Genomic DNA, 21,494 nt, shown 5'->3' on the forward strand with positions numbered 1-21,494 from the left:
TAAATAGCCTTTATAGGGTGCATGTTTACCTTCCAGTTGAATAGGAAATATGCGAAATAATAAAGTTAACATTCAAAAGATTCTCTGTAACATATGAGATATAAGGTTGCAACAACAACACAAATTACAACAGAAATGTAAAGGATCAGCTTGTTCTCTCTCATACTGCTCACATCCGTTTAACTGCATCAACCGCTAATCGTTGTTTTCCTCATCGCAAACCGGAGATACTAATTCCCATTGGTCAGTATGCACAACTCTGTCAGACAGCCAGTGGCTCTCTGAGCTTTGACAAGCGATGAGAAAAATAACGGCAGTCGATGAGAAGCATCATATTACGTCCAGTGCGACCTCTACTGTTCTGCTCTGAGCCTGGGAAATGTAGTTTAAATTCGGTGTTTCAACGTAGATTTAGCCACATGATGAACAACAGCTCCCATAATTCCGCTGTGGAAGTGAAGCTGTCATGCTTGTGTTTTGCTTTGGTTTTTTTGTTATTGTTTCGGGTTATTGGAGCAACTGAGCCTGCAGAGGAAAGTGCGTGTGTATCGCTCATGTTTTTGTTGTTGTTTTCTCCCACATTGTGACTCCTGTATCTGATATAGAGACGGCTCGTCTAGACTGTTTACAGAGACGCGAGGGCGATAAAGGTAAGCAGGATAACCGGCCGAGACGGTGGAGGGATAATGTGCGCAGATGTCTTTGTAGTTAGCAAAGCCTGTTATTGTCTTGCCTGACGTGCACGCACAGCCTACTAACTAATGATACGTCGATAATAAGCGAGTAGGCCTCCAGGTTCAGATCCACCTTTAGCTGCTTTGTTGACATGTTTGTCTTCCTATGTTTGCATCGACGTGCACGGACACTGTTTTCACTACATGTGCTGCTACTGTTGGGCCTCAAGCCTCGTGCCGTGTAATGTGAACCCTCCGAAAGCTAGTGTATATTTTTTGTCACCGATCCATGTTTTTTGAAGACATCTGCAAAACGTTTTTTTAAATAATAAAACAATATGTTGTTTTCCTTATTGCAAAGTTTAGGAAGATGCATTACAAAAATAGAAACTGTACACCTCTATAGTTATTTTTGGTTTATACAATACAACACAGCTTATGCACTTTAAAGCCTCCACACCAAAGTGCTGTACAGAGAAACAATTAAATTAATAAAATACAAAAATCTAACAGCTCAGTTCACAAACCATACAAATAAGTGAAAAACTAAATTAACAAGAATACAAATGGATGTAACACGAGAGAGAAATATAAAGTATGGGAAAGGTACAGTTAATCTACAACTGTAGCATATGTACACTTTAGGCCCAAATAGTGCCTTTAGAATCCCCTCTCAAATTGAATTTCTTTGCAATTGTTGTCACCTGAATGTCTGTCAGGATGACCGGACGCATGCAATAGTTACTCACACTCAACATATGGTGGATTGAACACCCCACACAATGCTAAATGAATAAATAATGCCTTCTCTGAGCCACAAGTGGTTTAATGGTTAACTGCAGGCAGGAATTCCTCAAAAGTGCATTTGCCAGTGAAATTTGAGCCCTATACAAGCTGAAGGTTCTAGACACCTTGTCCTTCATGCTTACACGTGCACGGTGTACAATAGCAAATTATGTTGACGATGACTGAAATAGCCCTTGTGACAAACATGTAATGTCATGTTGCTCAACAGCAATGCTGTCACTGAGGTTACGTTCTGATGTTCTCTCCTCAAGTTGGCACAAATTAAGGATATCCACTTACACTAAATAAACGTTCACAGACTACAGGCTCTGTCTTGTTTGTCTTCCTAACAACATTGAACATTGTTTCCTACATGTGCAAAATAGCCTGCCTTCCTTTAGTGTTGCCATGGAAAACACTTGGCAGGTCGAGTTCAGAAACGTGGGCTGCAGTTACTTCCCTCAGAGCAGAGTCGATTGCCACTACACACTGAGCTCACAGCACAACTGGGCCAGCAATGACTGGATAGGACTCTTCAAGGTACAGTTATCCTAAAAACTGTCACAAAAATAATGTGGATGAAGAGTATTTAATGGCAAATAACATTGTGCATATTTTGTTCCTCAGGTGGGATGGCTGTCAGTGAAGGACTACCACACCTTTGTTTGGGCAATGGCCCCGGCTGACTATCAAGAGGGCATGGATGTCAACTGCTGTGTGCACTTCCAGGGTACTCATGCCCTTTTTTCTAATTGTATTTTATTTCCCATAGTTAGCCAGAATCTATACTGGTACGGTGCTTAGATCCGCATATAAAACCTTCACTAGGAGATTGATGTTTCTGTAAATTGAATTTCTCTCCAAGACACAAAAGGCTAGCTTCTACTCTATGGAGTGGAAGAAAATGTTATTTGTACCTTAAAAGAGTGTTTCCACTGAACTTATCCTAAACAGAAGACTAATATCCCTCAGCTTGGACTCTCACATGGGACGAGGCTGTATCATGGTTACAATACTGAGTTATGAGGATGACAAGCACAATGCCTCTGTCAAAGCCTGCTCCAACTACTACTAAATACTGAAGAAAACCGTTTGTACCGTTTATCAAAGGCAGCTGATAAGCCCATTCAGCGAGGGCCAGATGTACAGCGGGTGCAGCATTGACAGCATTTTCACTAAGTTAAGCGTACTGCCAAGAGCAGAGGGAGAAAAGTATAAATAAACTTCAGATGTTTCCTTATCATCAGCATTGTGACCTAAGCCGGTGCTGTAAGATATAATACAGCTCATAAACGTTGCTGTATGTCATTCTTCCTTTTCTGTTTTCCATCAGGCCCTTTTACTGTACACATTTTGTAAAATGGCAAAGTGTAGATCGTTCTAAACATGAAGCCTGTGTTAGATAAGGATACTATTATCTTAGCTTTATGGCCTGGAGGAAGTCAAGCTGTGGCTGGCTCCTCTGGGGTAGGAGTGGGAAGCATGGAGGCATCATCATCAGGTCCTGCTGTTTAGAATTAAAACAAATTGGTTAAACTAGCCAACAAGCTGAAAGTGGGTTGCAATTTTCAACTCGATTTAATTTCTAGCGCTTTCTCATACAATCATATAGCCAATATATATATAGCCAGATCGAGCACAGACAACAAAGTAAAAAGTGCTAAAATAGACTTCGAATTAATTACATTATGCAAAACTAAATATTCATGCTTCACAGAGCAAAATAAAAAATAGCACAGACAATAAAGTAAAGAAAAATAGACATAATAAATAATACATTTTCAAATAAAAAATGCAAAGTTAAAATAGAAATTAAAGTCACTTATATAAATAAACACAAGGTAGAAAATATTGAACCAATGATAGGTTGGTTGGTTTTATCTTGCTTTACAGAGCAAGATAAAAAGAGCACTGACAACAAAGTAGTGCAGAAATAGACAAGAATAATAAAAAAACTGAAATATTTGTGCTTCACAAAGAATAATTAAAAACAGCACAGAATAAACAGTAAAGAAACAAGAATAGAAAAGATTAAATCAAATAGAAAATTACATAAAGTCACTGTTATAAATACATGGTACACAAGCTATAACAAATAGTATTAAACAAATTATTGAAAACAAATGACAAGGCACCTTAAGTAAAAGCCAGTTAAAAAAGATATTAGTCTTAATGTCTTAGCAAAACTAAAGTGAATCAAGAAAGAAGTTATTTAGTAGCCTCATCAAAGCTGGTAAACCGAATAGGCCTACTTTCTGAGAGAAACAGGAAGCATTAATTAAAAGAATGTTTACGTTTTCTTTCTTAATTAACGATTATCTTCCATATTCCAAATGTTTTGATCAACCTTAAATAAATAGCTAAACCTTATTGTCGTTTAATGAAGAATCGGCTAGTTGTAAGAGAATACCGTTTTGGAGGGAGCTAGACATACATCCGGTGTTAGTGTAGGCCGCTCCTCCGATCACCTGTCCTCACAGAGACTTGTTTTACTAACTTTATGAAAGATTAAACTTTATATTCTCATCTAAATTAACAGACAGAATAAACTCTCATCTGACGAAATGTTAGTACTTTGATGACAACACTTGAAACAGCCCTCAAACGGGACAGATTAACTTACCTGCATAGGAAACGCTATCTGCGTTCATTAAGTATAATAAAGGTAAAAGAAAAGAAAATGGAAACTTACTCAAGGCAAGGTAGACTTCTTGAAGATATATCAGGATGGACAAAGTATTTTCCAAGTCGGTGATCAATAACAAACCATCGGTTAATTCTAAAGGAGCCCGCTAAAGTGTTTGCGAGCGTTGTGAATCAAATGTTTTGCTCTACGCCATTTATTTTGGCGCTCACCTGGTCTAATTGACGGAGTGCTGCCGCTCGTGGTGGGAAGCTGTATTGCAGCAATCCGCTCATGAATCAATTGTGGCGATACAATACATTTTTTTCTTTTTAAATCAATTTTTAAATTGCATTATTAAATGATTTGTTTTATGCATATACATTTACATTTAAAATCTAAACCCTTTAAATCATGTTTTATACTATTAAGACTGTTATTATAAAGGAAATTTGCTCTCCCAAAATAAGAGGAGTTAAATGATCTAGCCATCTAAATATAATAATATCATAATGGTAAAAAAAAAAAAAACACTGAAAACTGAAATGTAACATCTCATGTCTCATCTTTTTACCACCACTTCTTAGCCTCCTACCTACCCAAGACCAGCTCCCAAGATTATGAGTTCGTATACATCGACGCAAAGGGGGAAGTTTGCTCCCGCAGCTCCACATTTAGTTTCTGCGCTCCAAAGCCCCTTGAGGATCTGGTGACCTTTGAGGAGGAGCCCCATGGTGAGGAAGGAGGCACAGGCATGCTGCTGGTAGTGCCCAGGGCTGAACTGCTGCAGGTGAGCATAACAATCATAGAATATTATTTACAAAATAAGGTAGCAAAGTATTTTTGTTTTGCTAAATTAATGAGTGATGATAAAACAAATAAGCCGGAACATTTATTTTTTAATTTCCCATCCGCTTCCTTCTGTCTCTCGTCAGAGTCGACTGCAGGAATGTTTGCGAGAGCGCGCTGAACTGCTGCAGGCGCAGGAAGCGGAAAACAAGCACAGGGAGAAAGAGATGGAAGATTACAAGAGGGCCAGGGAGGCCTGGGACAGACGACGCAGAGGGCTGGAGAGTGAAACCGCCAGGCTGAAGGACGAGCTGAAGCAGAGTCAGGAGATGCTAGAGGAGATGGAGACGGAGCACAACGTATGTATAGAGCTAGGCAAATGACGAGGGAAAGATCATTTGCTTATGACCGATTCGCTTTTGGACATTTCCATATTTATCTTCTGTATCTGTGCCTTTATTCTCAGATGCAAAGCATGTCTTTGCTCAAACAATTTTTTTTCAATTTTAAGTACTAATGTAATTTAATAAAATGCCTGGGCTGTTATATTAAAATATTAAATTTAATATATTTTTATATGGGTTGCCTAGTGTATGTCATAATAAAATACAATTCCTCGTAAAAATTAAAAATGCCTCCGGTCTGTTAGGAGAAGCAGGCTTTTGGAGAATCACTAGCCCAGGAGAAAAGTGCTTTATTGGATGCGAGGGAGGCGAGCAAAGTGAGAATCAAAGAGCTGGAGGAGGATATGAAAACCCTGACACAGAGAGCCGTGGAAAGAGAGACAGAGTTGGAAAGGTATGACGTTTTTTTCCGCTTTGCCGCTTTTACATTAAGTTTTATGTGGGTTTCATGAGTACTTTTGATCATCAGTAACCAACTCTATGTGTGCAGGATGAAGGAAAGAGTAAAGAGGGCAGGAGCTCAGAAAAATGAAGAGGATAGTGAGAAAAAGAGCCTGCAGGTAATTTCAATGCAGATGAACATTGCTGTACACATCATAATAAAAGCGGTGTCTTAGTTGTTCTTTCTTAAACATCGCACTCTCTTTCCCCATCTGTGTCATGTTTTTCCTATAAGACCAAGCTTGAACAGACAGAAGGTGAACTCCGAAGTCTGTCGAAGGAGTTTCAGGTGCTGAGGACTTCGCTGGCTCAGAGAGACACGAGTGTTCTGCAGCTCCAAAACAGCATCACCACCCTCACCCAGAAACTCACCACTGCACACAGGAAAGAGGTTGGAAATGAGGGTTGACAATAATATACGGTTTGATAGTTAAAGCTGGAATCGGCAAATTTGCATGCGAGGGGCATTAAATAGACAAGAATAATGCTTCACTGATGTTCAAAATACATGTTGTCCTTTTTTAATGCATCACCTCCTTTAAGCACCGGCAAACCAAATGTATCTTCTTAACACATGGTCTCAATTACCTAAGATGGGAAAATATTTATTTTTCTATTATACCTCAACTTATACATGGGTGTATTTCCTAATTAACACACATAGCTTTAAATAATAATGAAAGCACATCCTAAAGTTTTACCAGACATACTTGAAAAACTACTTTGGCTTTTCATATTCTGTATTAGTTATAACCCCAACTGGCATTATTTGGGAAATCATCTTCAGATATGTAGCCAACATGCTTTCTTATCCCGTTATTTCCAGGCAGAGAACGAGGCCACACTGAAGGAGATGTGGAGCCTGCGGGAGCGTCTGAACATGAGCGAGCGCGCTGCAGAGGGCTTAAAGAGTGATCTAAATGCCATGGTGGCCCAGAGGGATCATGGGCAGGCGGAATTGCATCAGGCTCGTCTGCAGGCTGCACAGCTCACACTTCAGCTTGCTGATTCCAGTCTGGCCATGAGAGAGGGAAGAGCCCGCTGGACCCAGGAGAGGCAGAATCTCCAGCGCATTGCAGAGGTACATATAGCTGCTAGAACTAAAGTGCAGACTTTAAATCATTTGTGATAGGGTAGAGTTAAAGTTTGAATATAACTTCAATAGCAATGTTTTAACACAAAATATGATGTATTTAAGATCTAAATGTTCCTGTAGTGACTTTTTAACCTCATCTATACTCAAGCCACTGAGGGATGGGAACGGGAGAACTTAGTTCGGACGCGTGTTCCAGACGATAAAACAATGTCCATACGAGTGTATATCCTTGATTATCCTTTATTTTGTGTTCCATATATTCACCATATTGATTGTATCCATATTGCCTTTCTGTTACCATTCAGATGAACAATATGCCTGCCAGTCACGCTCTGATACATACAGGTTAACACAGCTCATATCGACACGGCTTCTGCCCACATGGTCAAAAACTGTTTTCTTCTGTCCCACACACCTGAATCGCATCACCCGGTGATTACATACACACTCACAACTGAATGCTCTATCTTGTGTTCAATGTTGGAACTGCATGATACATTCAACATGCAGATAAAATAAAACAAACAAAATACTTTATGGCTCCAACAGTTCCTTAGCTCATACATGTTCCAGTGAACCAATGAAGAATGTTATATACTGAGAAAGTGTGTGTGTGCTCCACCCTGACAGAAGAACCACGAGAGTCTGGAGAAATACAACGCTGAGATGCAGAAGATGGAGGAGAGGCTGCAGGACGAGAGGATGGAGAGAGTGAAGCTGGAGGTCGAGCTCGGCAGGGAAAAGGACTGCAACCGGGTGGGAAGACCACTCGGAACTTACTGCATTCAGGGTTCCTTGTAATATCTGGAGAGAATGGCTGTAGGGGTTCCTGTACACTTTGGCACTTGTGACTTTTAGAACTGTGTTTTATTTTGTCTGTGTGTGAATGTCCTTTTTGTCTGTAACTTTATTTTGTATTGCTGCTGTTTCTTAACCATGTTTCTCTGTAGCATCAAAACCTGTGTCTCAATAGATTACTTGTATAAATAAAGGTTATATAGCTAATATTTAAAACACTTTTATTTTGTGTGTTTGCAATAAACACAACAACATTTACCATGAATCAGTAAGATATTCTTATATAGTTAATTTCTAAGTACAGAAAACTTAAGCTATTCTTTATATATATATATATATATATATGTGTGTGTGTACTTTGTTTGCTACACAGTTGTATTTTGTAGAAGAGTATTTGTTTTTTCTGACATACCCTGTCCTGTGTTATCTGGCCTTGCAGGTTCAGCTGGGGGAAACCCGCAGGGAGCTCCAGGAGCTGAAGGCCAGCCTGAGGGTCGCCCAGAAAGAGAAGGAGCAGATACTTGCAGAGAAACAGGTCAGAAACTCACTTTAATTAAACATAGGGGACAACTTAAAGCTGAAGCCTACCGAATATGTGTCCAAAAAGGAGAAACTATACTGTTTTGAAAACACGTGCCTGTATAGTGTCACAGTTACTAACTATATGTGTGCTGTTCATTACCAGCTGACAAGGTCTGAAGGCCAATAAATGGCTATGGTATGGTATAGATTAACAAATAAAGTGTAACAGTTGTATCCTAATCAGCCCATAACTGCAGTACTTTAGTCATTATTAGCTTTAAAGTTAAGTTACAATTTGTACCTCTCTCCAGCTTGAGTGCATCTATAAATATGTTTTTTTTCCCTAAATGCTCGTTATTATTAATGTATTCATATCTTAAAGCTTACCGATGTAACATATATGCAAGCATAGGGATTGTGAATGTCCCAGGTGTTGGGAATCTTCGGTCTGTTGTTGTCTTCTTGGTTGTTATTGTGCAATATAAATGGTTTATAGCGTAATATAAATCAGTGGATTTCAGAGCAGTCAGTGCTGCCGCTGTTAAAGTGCCTGCAGAGTTTTTGTTGGATAACCACCATCACAATAGCCCGCTACTGGCAGAGTAGATAGTCAATGTTTTTAAAATCAGTGTCCAGCTTAATTTTAACATCCGCCACATGGGAGCAAAGCGGCCAATCTGTGGCACATGATAAATCAAACTAATGTTTAAATGTTTATTGAACAGAGATAATGATATTTATATAATAACAAGTGTTGCGGCTGTGCATTTGTTACCATTTTATGTGGCTTTGGCTGGAAGAAGTGGAACATCATGAGGGTTACGAGGGTGATGGCTGCTGAAGCCACGATGAAAGTCCTGCCCGGGCGTGTGATATGATGGCTGTATTTTCCACTACAGGAGTTGATGGAGTACATCTGTCAGCTGGAGCAGAAGATGGGAACAATGGTCAGAGCCAAGTGGAGTGCTGCCCCGATTGCCTCTACAGGTGAATGGAGCCACACATTAATCTACTGTATGCCCTGTAGATAAAAGTGTAAACTATCATATAACAGCAGCGCTAAATATTCCTCCGAACAGCCTCTGTAGGGGGGGGGCGACAGGAGCAGTGCTTTGAGGAAAACTGAACACTTTTTCTTTGTCAATTTCTCTATCTGGCAGGGCGGCCTGGCAGTGCATTATCCGACTCTGAGGACGAGAACCCAGAGGCTCTGCAGCCCCTCCGCCCAGCAAGACCTCTGGGTCACTACAGCTTGTGTGAGCAGGGCCAGTCAAACTTCCTGCTCCTTGCCCCCCCTCCTTCCTCCCCAAGGGAGGCGGAGAGTTGTGCGGTGGTCATCAACCAGCCAGCCCCGCTCTCCTCGCCACACCAGGCCGACGCTGACACTTTGCCGCACAGCTCTGATTCGGTGAGACACGCTATTCGAGCCATTCAGCGTCAACATAGTGTAATTGCATGCGATACTGAAAATGAGGTATGTCTTCATGCTGATAGGCGTGCACACCAGTTAATAATGGGCAGTGAATCGTTTGATACAGACATTATCTCCTCAGAGCAATTAGGCCGCTAGTGTGCAAGGAATTAGACTGTAATATATGCTCTGTGTGCGTGTGCGTGTGCGTGTTTGTCTTTGCGTGTGTTTGCTATGTGTGTGTATTGCTCTCTGGTGTGAAGGAGGAGGAAGCTGATACACTTCAGTGCGGAAGGCTCAGCTCTGAAGAGGAAAGAGCACTTCTGCTGCCAGAGCACACTGCCACTGTTATCAGGTAAAACACACACACATACACACACAGGGAGCATTACCAATTGGTATATACTGTAGGTATTGTTATTAAAAGCTTTAGGGAGAAAGTTATTTTCGCCTGTGCTTAATATAAATTATTTAGTACAGTACAGTTTTAAGGTAATTGTGCTTCACTATTACTATTAGAGGAGAGGACATTGCCTGAAGCTTCCACTTAGCGTGTTAAAGATTGTCAAGTGGTGTTAATCAATCCCTATTCACTTGTGACCCTTTTACAAACAAGCAGTGTTTTGCTGAGTTCTTTAGTAATTTTTGAAATGTCTATAGTTGTCTCTAAGCCTTTACTAGTAATGGAATATTTGTGTCTTGTTTAATTGGTGTTAAAATCTAAATTTAGGTTTTAAGTGATCCACCAGAGCTACTTATAACACTGTGACACATGCAAGAATCAAATGTTGCTAGAAATGTTAAAGCTTCTACAAATAATTTTTTTTTTTTAGATGGGCACATTCATATGAGACTAGTTTTAGATAAACAGGTTGTACTGTAGGTAACGCACATCCCAAAAACTTTAAAGGTGCTACGTTAAAAAATCTAACTATGGCATGAATCAGACAAAAGATGAAGCTTCCAGAAATTTTTATTTGACAAACATTTGATCAAACAGACCAAGATCTCAGTTAGATCATAAAATATCACAATCAAAATAGCTAGCTCATAATACAGTACGCATATCTTTTTACCTAATAAATAAACTTGCCTTCCCTTGAAATATATTCTAGGATTTAGGTTAGATTAATGCAGGGTAAGGCAAGTGACGACAACACAATTCAGCACAGCTGAAGATTTTATGTTCAAAGATGGGGCTCTGCATTACTACCTGCATGTTAAAAGGACATTTTCTTTAAAGGCCAAACAAGACAACACATTTCTTCCTGTCATACTGGCTGGTCTTAAACTCTAGCAATGCATCATATTTTATGAGCTCATGACTTGATTTGTGTGTACAACCTTACTCTGCAGAGTAATTAGTGAACACAGCAGCCAGATAACTGCAGTCTGGCAAAAAGTGTCATATTTCTTTCTTAAATGCAGCGAAGTATTTCAAAGAGAAAGGAATGAAGTCATTGTACTCATGCATAGCACCTGAGTGCAGAGTTTCCACTTCAGGTCTCAAAGAGAAATGGTTTCAGGCGCACACAGTGAATTCAAAGCTTACTAATGCACCCAGACACATGTGACCAATTATTTATGGTGACAGGGTGAGTATGGCTGGAAGATGGAAGTTTTGAATATGTGGTCGTAAAAGAAGTTGAGTCAGGGTGAGGCGGGGGGGACTGTGTGAGACAGAGCTGTGGCGTGGGAGGGGCGAGATGGGAGGACAAGGGGACAGATAAGTTGACAGCAAGCTGTAGGAATGATTTACCTGAGGGTTGTACTGAAGTCACGGGCCAATTTTCAGCATCATTAAAGCTCTCTCTCTCCCATTCACCCGCTCCTTCAGTCTAACCTCCTTTTTCAACCAGAACGTGTGTTTTCTTTCACTTTTTCACACACGCACACTCTGCTTTGTCTCATCCTGCAGTGATCTGGCCGACACCTCGCTATGGTAACCAGTGGACACTAAGCCAAGGCGGGCGATCAAAAAGAGAAGAAGGATTTTTATTTGAGTTAATGTGGTTCCACATTACTTCCACTAACAAGCACATATACAGCTCACTCACTACACACACAAAATGTTAATATGCAATTATTGTATCTGCAGTGAACCTTGATTTTCCCCTCTTAGACTGTTGTGTTATCGCCCTTGCTGTTAGTTGTTAGGAATGACATAATGCTCGTGGTGGCAGGTCAACACCGTGTTTATGACAGACATAAGGCTGGTGCACAGTATGAAACGGCGTGCTTTTGGGCTCAGGCGTTTGAGAGTTTGCAGGCTGTAGTAGAATGATTTCTGTTGAATCATTGCTATGTCGAGGGCTTTACGATGGATGTTATGTCGTTTTTATGACTTTTGTGATTAGGAGTCATGACAGGCACTGTAATTATGATGTTTTGTGTGGGCCCGGCTCCTCTTGAAATCATGGCAAAACTCTCTTCCAGCATTAAATTCTCCACAGCAGCTTTGAACGCTATTCACGGCAACATAAAGTTATGATACAGCATCGTGCTAGAATTATATTGCAGTAATGTAGGTTCATGGCATCATATTTCTCCTCCATTTACCCAGAAGTAAGATTTGATATGCACTTTCTTGTACGCAGTAGAAGTTGATTGTTTTCATGCAGATGCAGTTAAGGAGATATAATGATGCAGACGCGCTGTCGGGTGGAGATGCATTTGAAATAGAAAGCCTATTGAACAGATTGTGTTTAAAGTCTATTAAATAGATGCCAGATGCAACTTTCTACTTCAGTACCTTTATTTCACCGTTATTATAATATTAATGCTCATAAGCTCTTTACCATTTATCAGCTGCTGTTTTTACTTTGTAATGATCTTGGATTCCGTAATTATTTAAATTAAATGCTAAATTACTAGCTGGCCGTTTAGATATTTAGTGTTTGTAACGGTTTGTATTGTACAGAAATCTTGCATTCATGCAGTTCTAAATTTGTTCCTAGAATAATTTAAAAAATAATCAAAGAAAAAAAGCTTTATAGATCCCGACATCATGACATGGTGTTGGTATATTTCCCCTAGCCCTATGGCAATATAATGCCAAATAAAAATCGCTGCCTACCTTTTAATCAATACTGTATGCATTTTTCATGATTTTTCTATTTATAATTAACTTGGGCTATGCTGCAATGAAACTATATGCAGGTTTAGTCTTTCACGCAACTCTGTGCAATGTGTGAAAAAGTTTTCAATGCTTGGCTAAAAATATTTGCTAGACACTTTGATGCTTGATGATTTCATCAGCTAAATTTGCACCCTATTTTTACTATAGAAGAGTTTTTAGATGAAAAGTAGATTTACGGATACTTTATATGTCAGTCGTGTGTCCTTTCATCATTATCTTAGTCATTACCATTGTGTGTTGTGTTTACGTATATTTTATTTACACATTCTATTCTTACATTCTGCTTTAAAAAACGTACTTTGACTATAAAGATTTGAGTTATATTGTTTCGAGATATTGGTGCTAATGAAAGGGAATGAAACCGGCATGTTGAGTTTAAAGTGGAGGAAATTAATTGATTGATTAAACAGGATTATGAAAGTACTCACGAAAGGAGTTCATGTCTGTCCAACCTCTCACTTACCTTGTGTCACTGCGTACTCTGGTGTTGCAGTACATGTTGATTCTCCTTGTAAAGAAGTGGGAATGTTTTAAGGAGCCTGGTATTCTTTCCCAGAAGATAGCACACTACACTACATGTATCCTCCATAGTCCTTGTTTGTGGTTGTAATCTGACTTTATGTCTTAGGGAAGTTATTCTTTTGTTATCCCACTGAGAGTTTAAGGGACGAGTGCTCTTCATCGGGACACGTCTCCGGTTGCAATAAAGCTCCAGTGGTTATGGTTTGTTTTGAAGTTTTGTGTGTGAAGGTTATCCCACATGTACTGTGTATTTTCTTATCAGTCATGTACCGGGGTTTGGGTGGGGTTACGTATAATAAAGAGGTTTATGTATCCATTATCGTGTCTAATGTGTCTTTTTCTGGCCAAAGATCATAGCAATATTTTGATCCTCACATGACATTTCACTGGTAATTAACTATGCCATTTCTTTTCACACAGCTATATAACCTATATTCCCCTTTGGCTCATTGCCTGTTTCAGATACATTTCTCATTCTAGATTTTCTCTCCCTTCACCTTTGGCTCTCCCTCACTCTCCCCTCAGGCAAGAGCTCCTCATCATCTTCATCCTTGTGCGTGAACACTCCTCCGGCGGTTCTCCCGCTCCCTCCACCACACTCCCTCCATCTTAAGTCTGGGGTGACGATAGCTAATTATAAAATCAATGATGCCGGGCTGCCTAGTTTACAGCCCCCTCTAAAACCTTAACTGGGAAATCACTGTGGGATTGATGACCCCCCCACTCTTTATCTCTTTTAATTAGAAATGTAAAAGATATGAAGACCCAGAGGCCAGAACACATCTCCGAGTTTTTATGACCCTGACACCCGCCTTCCACAGCTCTCGCTTCCCTTCCCCAATTCACTCCTTCCTCTACCTGGCCTTGTTTATTCCCTCCTCCTCCTCCTCCCTTCTGTCCCACCCTCCATTCACACTCTTGTCACAGATACCTTTACCCGTTTCTTCATCACGTTCTCCATTACCCTTCCTTTAAGATCGCCCGCCTCCCTTTCTGTTCGCACATTGAAAGGTGTTATAATTGATGGTCTTTGCACTTGAAAACGTTTGTCACCTTCCCTTCGCCTCTTCTTTCTTCCCTTGACTGATTCCCAAGCCTCCATCGATTCGCTGCATATGTAACAAATGAGGAAGATGTCCTTTTTGTCCGTTCTGACCCAGGTAGGAGACAAATAATGTGCTGTGACCCCGCTTCCAACTCCATGCATCCTGCACATGACGCGTACGCCTCTCTGTCTTGTATATAGCTTTAGGTCCACGTAGAAAGACCCCACAGGTTTTTTTTTTATCACATCAAACCCAGGGCACCTCCACTCTGCTTTTATCACACCCTGAGCCCAGGCTCTCCCTCCCTAACTGCTGCCAGGAGCACTTGGGTTCAGTGAGCTTTATCCTCCCGATCACTCTCTGAGGAGCAAACCTCTCCTGCTCCATTATCTCTCCTGCGTGTTGACAAAGGTACCGCTGCAGTTTGCTTATGTTCAGAGCAAACTCAGCAGATGTGCTCTCTCTATGTTTAAATATTCAAATTAAACTATTTGGTATGCCACACTCATGACCTACTTCATAGATTCTTTACTATTTTATTTGAATAATTGATGTCCTGAGGCTACAAGTATATTACATGAGAGATTTTTACCCTTTTATTTATTCATTCAACAGTTATACCTTCTTTTCCAGAGGCCTTTCATTACACATTTTCATTTTTTTTTATTCTAGGGAATAAGACTTCCTTACTCATGTAATTGGTTAATCCAGCAATCATTGATGTGGAAGAGTGAGTATATAGAAATCTGGCCTGGCTCCTTTAAATGTCTCCTCCCTTGGGTTCCCATGGCAACACCGTCCAGGGGCTCAGTATATGGGGCCATTTGATTGTTCCTTGTAAAATAGTGTATAATGTATGGACCTTATTTTAATTCCAGTCTGCCGTTATTGATCTGTCTTTAATGATAGTTAATTAAAGCAATCATATAATTGATAGATTCTCATCTCTGTTTATCACCCTCCTCTGATTCTCTCTCTCTATTCATAAAATCAAGGTGAGGCAAAGTATCCCACACTGATTCGTCTGAAAAAAAATAAAGCTGTTCAGTATCAGTGGTCTTTTACAGAGAGGGTTCCTGTTCTTTATCAGGATGTCAGGAGAGCTGGTCTTATCAGTGACAGTGATGCAATTGCGGTAATAAATGTTGGGACAAACGTATAACTCTAGATTTTTTGTGACATTTATAAGGAATCTGAAATATGAGTAGGGTTTTTGCTTATTTTATTATTGTGCTTGTTTTAAATGAGTTAGCTTTGAGTTGAGTTACCAAACCCAATTCAGTTTTGGATCTTTTTTCTATGAGATCTAATATGAGTCCAATAAATACTGCGGCCATGTTTGACCATGAACATGTAAGTGTTTATCTGGAAGCATCACTTTCATTTTCCTTAGCAGAAGTTCAATATAGACATGACTAATATCTTGGGTTTATCTAACGATTTTTCAAAATATCAATTCATCTGCCAGCTATCTTTTTGATTAATGGTTTAGTCTATGAAACATAAAGAAGTGTGGAAACTCATTTGCACAGTAGGAGAGTATCTTCAAATCTCTTATCTAAAAGTCCAAAAACAATATATATTACCTTTACAATAAGATGGAAAGAAAACATAATTTCTACTTGAAAATACATTTTTAATTGACTACTTGTTATTTTTCATTCCTTTTCATGTTTCTTTAAATGAGATACAATAATGATATCTGATCTTTTTGTTTTCATTTGTTGTGTCGTAAGGATTTTCTGATTAGTCCACCTTTTCTCAGTTCTATAAATAAATCAAAACAGAATGATTTACATGGAAATTGAAAAACGATAGGTTCTTTACCTCCAACTGCAGAGTGAACAGACCTTTATCTGATGTCCTTGTTCAGCAGCAGGCTGTAATTTATTGGCCTCTGCACCCACAGCCCTCCGTGACCCATCAGGCCCTGCTTTCATCCTGCATGCAGGGTGAACACTGCTGCATGCAGAGCTGCCTGCAGTCATGGTGCAAGAGCTCCCTCTACTGATACATCTGGTACTGCATGGTAATACTCACTCAAAGCTACTCATTTACTGTGATTGCATTCATATTTGTTCCCTTGCATGAGCAACAATTCTGGTGTCACTTCTGATGCAACATAGATTATTTTAATGCATGAAAATAGACTACACTTTACTTACAACCAACAATAAAACGTGATGATTAAGGTTGCATAATCTGGATGCTTCAATGTGCGGAGGCGTGCATCAGAAAACTCTGTGTGTTTATGAGCTATGAAATATTATATATGCGTTATAATGCACTTTGATTACCCTCAAAATGCACTATACATATGGTCTTTATAGACAATGTTACCAATATTTCTGCAGAGAAATGTAATTAACAAAGTCCAGTAATCTCGCAAAAGTAGTTTATTGTGCCTCTTACTGTTTATATGGCTTTTCTTTGTATGACAAGAGTTGACATAAACAGAGGGTAGACAACACCTTGGCCATGTTGAAAAACAAAAAACATGAAACAACATAATCTCAATGTTCTGCCTGAATTACCATCATTGACATCATGACAGGTTAGCAGAGAGAGAGAGAGAGAGAGAGAGAGAGAGAGAGAGAGAGAGAGAGAGAGAGAGAGAGAGAGAGAGAGAGAGAGAGAGAGAGAGAGAGAGAGAGAAAGAAAGAGAGAAAGAGAGAAAGAGAGAGAGAGAAGGGATGAGGTCATCACAAAAGATCTTCTGTGGGACAGCACCGTGAAGACATTCACACAATGACTCACAACATGTTAAAGCATTCACACACACGCACGCACGCAGACATACACATACACACACTGAGGAGACCTGCACATATTCAGAAAATGGGACCTCTCACCGCTACAGAAAGAATGTTCATATTGCTTCAAAGAGAGACAGAAAAAACCCTCTGCGCTGTAAAGCAGCCACGCTCCCACAGCTGATCGCCTACTGAGACATTTTGGCAATAAAGAAAGGATACATGAGAACTCGTAATCCTCCATAGCTTCTTTAAAAAGAGTTGACGATATACACAAGAAGACAAGATGATATAATGGCTTTTGGGATGAGAAGGCAGTTTGTTTGCATGGAAGCCAGCGCGAGCACAGGCGGGGCAGTGATGATGACCATGATGATTCGCCCCCCTCTGGGAGAGTCACGCTGGCATCCATGCTGTTTCTCAGACTTGTCACCTTCTATGTACACGCAGAGGGGTTGAGCTGATCAAAACAGAGTCAAGAATACACACATAAATATTGCCTTTTTCTAGCTTGCTGAAAGCAGCTAGGGTTTGGTCCTTACTGAAAAGCCCTGAGTCTGATTCCAAAATGTCTTCCATAAAGATTCCTGCTTTTTTTTTTCTTGCATATGTTTTTGATCGTTGTGTTGATGCATGATGTTGCTACTGGATGTTTTTTTCTCCGTGCTGTAAGTGTGCATTCTTCTATTGACATCATCGGGGAGTGCTCTAAGTTTGATAGTATTCTGTGTGTTGATGTTGTCATCAGTTTGGACATGCTAATGGGAATATTGTAAGCTCAAAGACAGTTCACTCTCAGTGGACAGGATGTGCCTTTCATTGAATCACAAAAGTGCTACATATACGGTCTAATGTAAACCTCTGATGATGCCAGGTCGGCGCATCTGCTACAGCTGAGGGTAGAGCCAACGGAGTGTGTGTATGCTTGTGTGTGTGTGTGATATCAGGGTGTGTTAGTGCATGTTTGAATGAGCGTGCTGCTGTGAGGATTGCTGGATCAAGGCTGGTGTCCCTGCCAGTACTCAAACTCATGCTCCAAAAGATGACTTTTCTTAACTTTGGCACAAAATTATTTCAGCATTGACAGCACAAGTCGGCTACAATGAGAGCTTAATATAATAATGCCAATTCCCTGATAACAGAAACTGATTAAGTCACTGCAACATAACAATAGTCCTCTGGGTTGATTATCATTGACATCCACATTGAGCCATAGTGCCCCCAAAAGCCCCAGCTAAGCATATGTAGCTGATGAGGAAGACCCAGCCAGTTCAGATTACCCTTCTTTCCTTCAGAATATCTTCTCAGGAAAGCTCTTCAAAGAAAACAATGTCTAAAAGGATTCATATATAAAAAACCGAATAACAAACAAAGGCAAAAATATAATGGTATATAGATATGTATGGACTTATTCATAAATTGAAACAAATAAGAAAAGTAAAACTGAAAACAATATTCAAAAGCAATAACCACAAAAACAAAGGTTAGCATACTCGATTTGGTTTTGCCCTGTACTCTTGTTGTCTTTTGAGAAATGTGCTTGTTGTAATCCATTGGAATCAACTGCTCAGTTCTGGTGTCTGGTTTTGGCCGTTCCCCTATTCAGATACAAACAACAATAGTGGGAAAAAAACGGCGTTAAGCTTTCTCAAAGAGATTCTGTTCTTATTGTCACGTTAACTTCCCTCTCGGCCAGGAGTTCAAATGGTTTACTGTCATCTCTCCTTTCCTTTATTTTCTGTAGTTCAGTTGTCATGGACCATGAGGCCTGAGTTAGAAGTGTCTGTACACATAAGGCTCTGCTGTGCTCCGCTGAGGAGGACACAGTGATGTGCAGTAAGGAGAGACAGGGGGGAGGGGGAGGGCCAGCATTTTGTTGAGGTGGAGAGTAGGTGAGGTCGTGTTGTATGTCTATGTATGTTTGTGTTTTAACCTGTATGTGCATGTGTATATGTATGAAATGCTTGGTTCACTGCGCCCTCCCAACAAGGCCTTTCCTCGCCCCATCGATGACATCCAGAACCCCCCAGGGCTCCCCATCACTGTCCGAGCCCCTGTCTCGATCTTCATCGTCATCATTGTCTTCGTCTTCCTCCTCCGGCGATGGCTCGCTGCCGTTCTCTGTGGCCCAGCTGTCGTCCTCATCCTCGACCTCCTGCTTCACCTGGGCGGGCAGTGGAGGTGGTGGTGGTGGTGGTGGAGGAGGGGGGGGCGGGCTCTCTTTGTCCTCTGTTTGGTCTTCAAAAGCCTCTGGGTTCTCCAGCATCTCCCTGATCAGAGGAGGCATTGGCCCCGGGATCTCCATCTTCAGAGTGATGGCTCTCTCTGCACCTGAAACAAAGAGCATGGCGATGGTAGATAATAAGTATATTGTCTTTAAAACAATGCTCCCCTGCTACAAAGAGGATACAAAAGAAACACCAAAAGATTGAATGTGGTATGATTACGTTTGAATCCTTAATCTTTCTAGGAATAACTCTCTTTAAACGTACCCTTAGTGCTGATGCCCCTGAGGTCGGTGATCTTCATCAGCATGCGGGGGAACATGTGAAGTTTGTTGGGGCGACGGCGCCGGGCGTAGATCTTCAGAGCTTCAAGTAGAGGCTCTTGCAGCTTATCTACTTTCTGCGGCTCCTCTAGATCCATACGGTCTAACCAAGAGGGCAACAAAAATATATATTTATCAGAAAAGTACATTTTAGTAAAACAAATGTAATTGAACATTTTTACAAAATCACAAATCATGTCAAATCAGAGACATGAATGCTGAAACACAGATTTACTAAACCCACTTCCTCTTTATTGATATTTCCACTGTGTATGTGAATGCTGCAGTACCTCCACAGATGAGGCAGATGGCGCTGAGGAGGCCGGTCTCTGTGTCGTCCATCTCCAGGGGTAGAAGCTGACCAGCGAAGGCAAACACCAGGTCTGTGAGAGGTCCGAAGCCAGCGTTGTGCATCTGGGTCCGGTTCAGAGTCAGGCCATCTGAGAAGGTCATAGTGTCCTGTTCTGGGGTGTAGCGTGTGCAGATTCTCAACATCTGTGAGCAAAACAAAAGGGAAAACAATGTAAGCATTTAGCAAAATATGACATAATGTTGATTTAAGGTTTTCTACAAATATCTTCAGTAGATAAACACATGTACTTGAGCTATATAACTAATCTCACACAGCACAGAATAAGGAGGCTTAGTTTTACATTCTGCACTACCCGTTTTCACCACCAGAGGCCAGTATTACGTCATGTGTCAAGTACGTTTATTTGTAAGAAGTGAAGAGGACAAAAGGGAAAAACAAAGACCATAGCTCCTCACCAATATTTCCAGGCAGGCCGACTTCAGTAGAGTGATCTGGTCAGCGATGGTGAGGGTGGTGAAACCCGGCAAACGTTTGGCGAATTCCACAATCTTGATGATGCATTTGGTGGAGAGCTCACTGAACTTGTCCCATAAACCCAGATCCAGCTGGACACGGGTGTCTGAACTAGAGTTCTGAACACACACAGAACAGTTTGTTGGTACAAAGGTGGTGTGCAACCCTGTTTGCATCAAGGATGAGCGTGTCCGAGCCCCACAACACATTTACATTTTACATCAATCAAGGAGAAAAAAAAAGCCATTTACATGTTACATCAATCATTTAGAGGCCACACAGATGGCTTAATGGGGAACTGAATTAGTTAAACCACCACTATGTTGGGAAAGCTACGGTAAATGTACGTCTTTGCATGCAATCTGGGAGACCTCGTCATAGCATGAAGAATGTTGCCACATTGTGTGTGTGTGTGTGTGTGCGCGTGTGCGTGTGCGTGTGTGTGTGTGTGTGTGTGTGTGTGTGTGTGTGTGTGTGTGTGTGTGTGTGTGTGTGTGTGTGTGTGTGTGTGTGTGTGTGTGTGTGTGTGTGTGTAACTTACGGTGTGGTATTTGCCCAATTGGATAAGTGACGGGAAGGTTTCTTGGTGAGCTTTGCTGACTTTATTGACCAACTCCTCTAGCTCTCCACTTAGCTCATAGCTCTCTGGAAGCACCATCTCCTCCTTCACATCCTTCTTCTTCTTGTTTCTGTCATTACGCACCGCTTTAAAAAAAGACAAACAAGATGCTACACAGATCAGTTACAGAAAGTTCCTCTTCTCTATCTGTGATCACATGAAAAAACATCCACAGCACTCATGCTCTGTGTCTTTCACCACTGTCAAGGACATTGTGCACGCTAGTGGAAACCAGGACACGGAAACAGCGGAGGTTTGCTCTTAACAGTATTAACATATTTCCTTTAGCATGGGACGGACACTAGCAATCTCTTTCTTATCACCCGTTCTCTTCCTTGTCCATCTCTCTATCCACTTGACCGGTGCACATGAGCCAGTCTTCCATTCGCTCCCTCCTCTCCCTCCTCCTCCCATACTTTCCTTCCTCTCAGGATATCCAGTAATAGCAGAGGCACAATGTGATCCCGGTCTTAACACACATCCCACACAAACATTAC

The 21,494-nt window shown here is 40.8% G+C and overlaps 2 protein-coding genes across 7 annotated transcripts in view; one reads left to right on the top strand and one right to left on the bottom strand.

Moving 5' to 3' along the window:
- Positions 1-480: 480 nt before the first annotated feature.
- Positions 481-13,524, top strand: calcoco1a (calcium binding and coiled-coil domain 1a). Of its 2 annotated transcripts, none has more exons than XM_034145059.1 (15): positions 481-650; positions 1,847-2,000; positions 2,088-2,190; positions 4,671-4,873; positions 5,019-5,231; positions 5,522-5,670; positions 5,767-5,836; positions 5,953-6,108; positions 6,544-6,798; positions 7,444-7,569; positions 8,051-8,146; positions 9,033-9,120; positions 9,294-9,607; positions 9,808-9,899; positions 11,463-13,524. In XM_034145059.1, the coding sequence occupies exons 2-15, from the start codon at positions 1,869-1,871 to the stop codon at positions 11,488-11,490; spliced, it is 2,025 nt and encodes a 674-aa protein (XP_034000950.1). In that variant the 5' UTR covers positions 481-650; positions 1,847-1,868; the 3' UTR covers positions 11,491-13,524. The 2 variants fall into 2 exon arrangements, with proteins under 2 accessions (XP_034000950.1, XP_034000951.1); XM_034145060.1 differs by having other exon boundaries at positions 9,294-9,541.
- Positions 13,525-16,629: 3,105 nt separating this feature from the next.
- rarga (retinoic acid receptor gamma a) overlaps positions 16,630-21,494 on the bottom strand; it is a 42,882-nt gene continuing 38,017 nt past the window's right edge. For 3 of the 5 annotated variants that reach the window (XM_034144554.1, XM_034144553.1, XM_034144556.1), the window contains 5 exons: positions 20,920-21,107; positions 20,321-20,497; positions 19,843-20,047; positions 19,497-19,655; positions 16,630-19,335 (listed from right to left, as the gene is read on the bottom strand). In XM_034144554.1, coding sequence (XP_034000445.1) covers positions 18,974-19,335; positions 19,497-19,655; positions 19,843-20,047; positions 20,321-20,497; positions 20,920-21,107 — 1,091 coding nt within the window. In that variant the 3' untranslated portion in view covers positions 16,630-18,973. The remainder of the gene's footprint in view (positions 19,336-19,496; positions 19,656-19,842; positions 20,048-20,320; positions 20,498-20,919; positions 21,108-21,494) is intronic. The other 2 variants (XM_034144555.1, XM_034144557.1) reach the window with 1 other exon arrangement.

The sequence above is a fragment of the Trematomus bernacchii genome, unplaced genomic scaffold (genome assembly GCF_902827165.1).
Source record: "Trematomus bernacchii unplaced genomic scaffold, fTreBer1.1, whole genome shotgun sequence".
Lineage (NCBI taxonomy): Eukaryota > Metazoa > Chordata > Actinopteri > Perciformes > Nototheniidae > Trematomus > Trematomus bernacchii.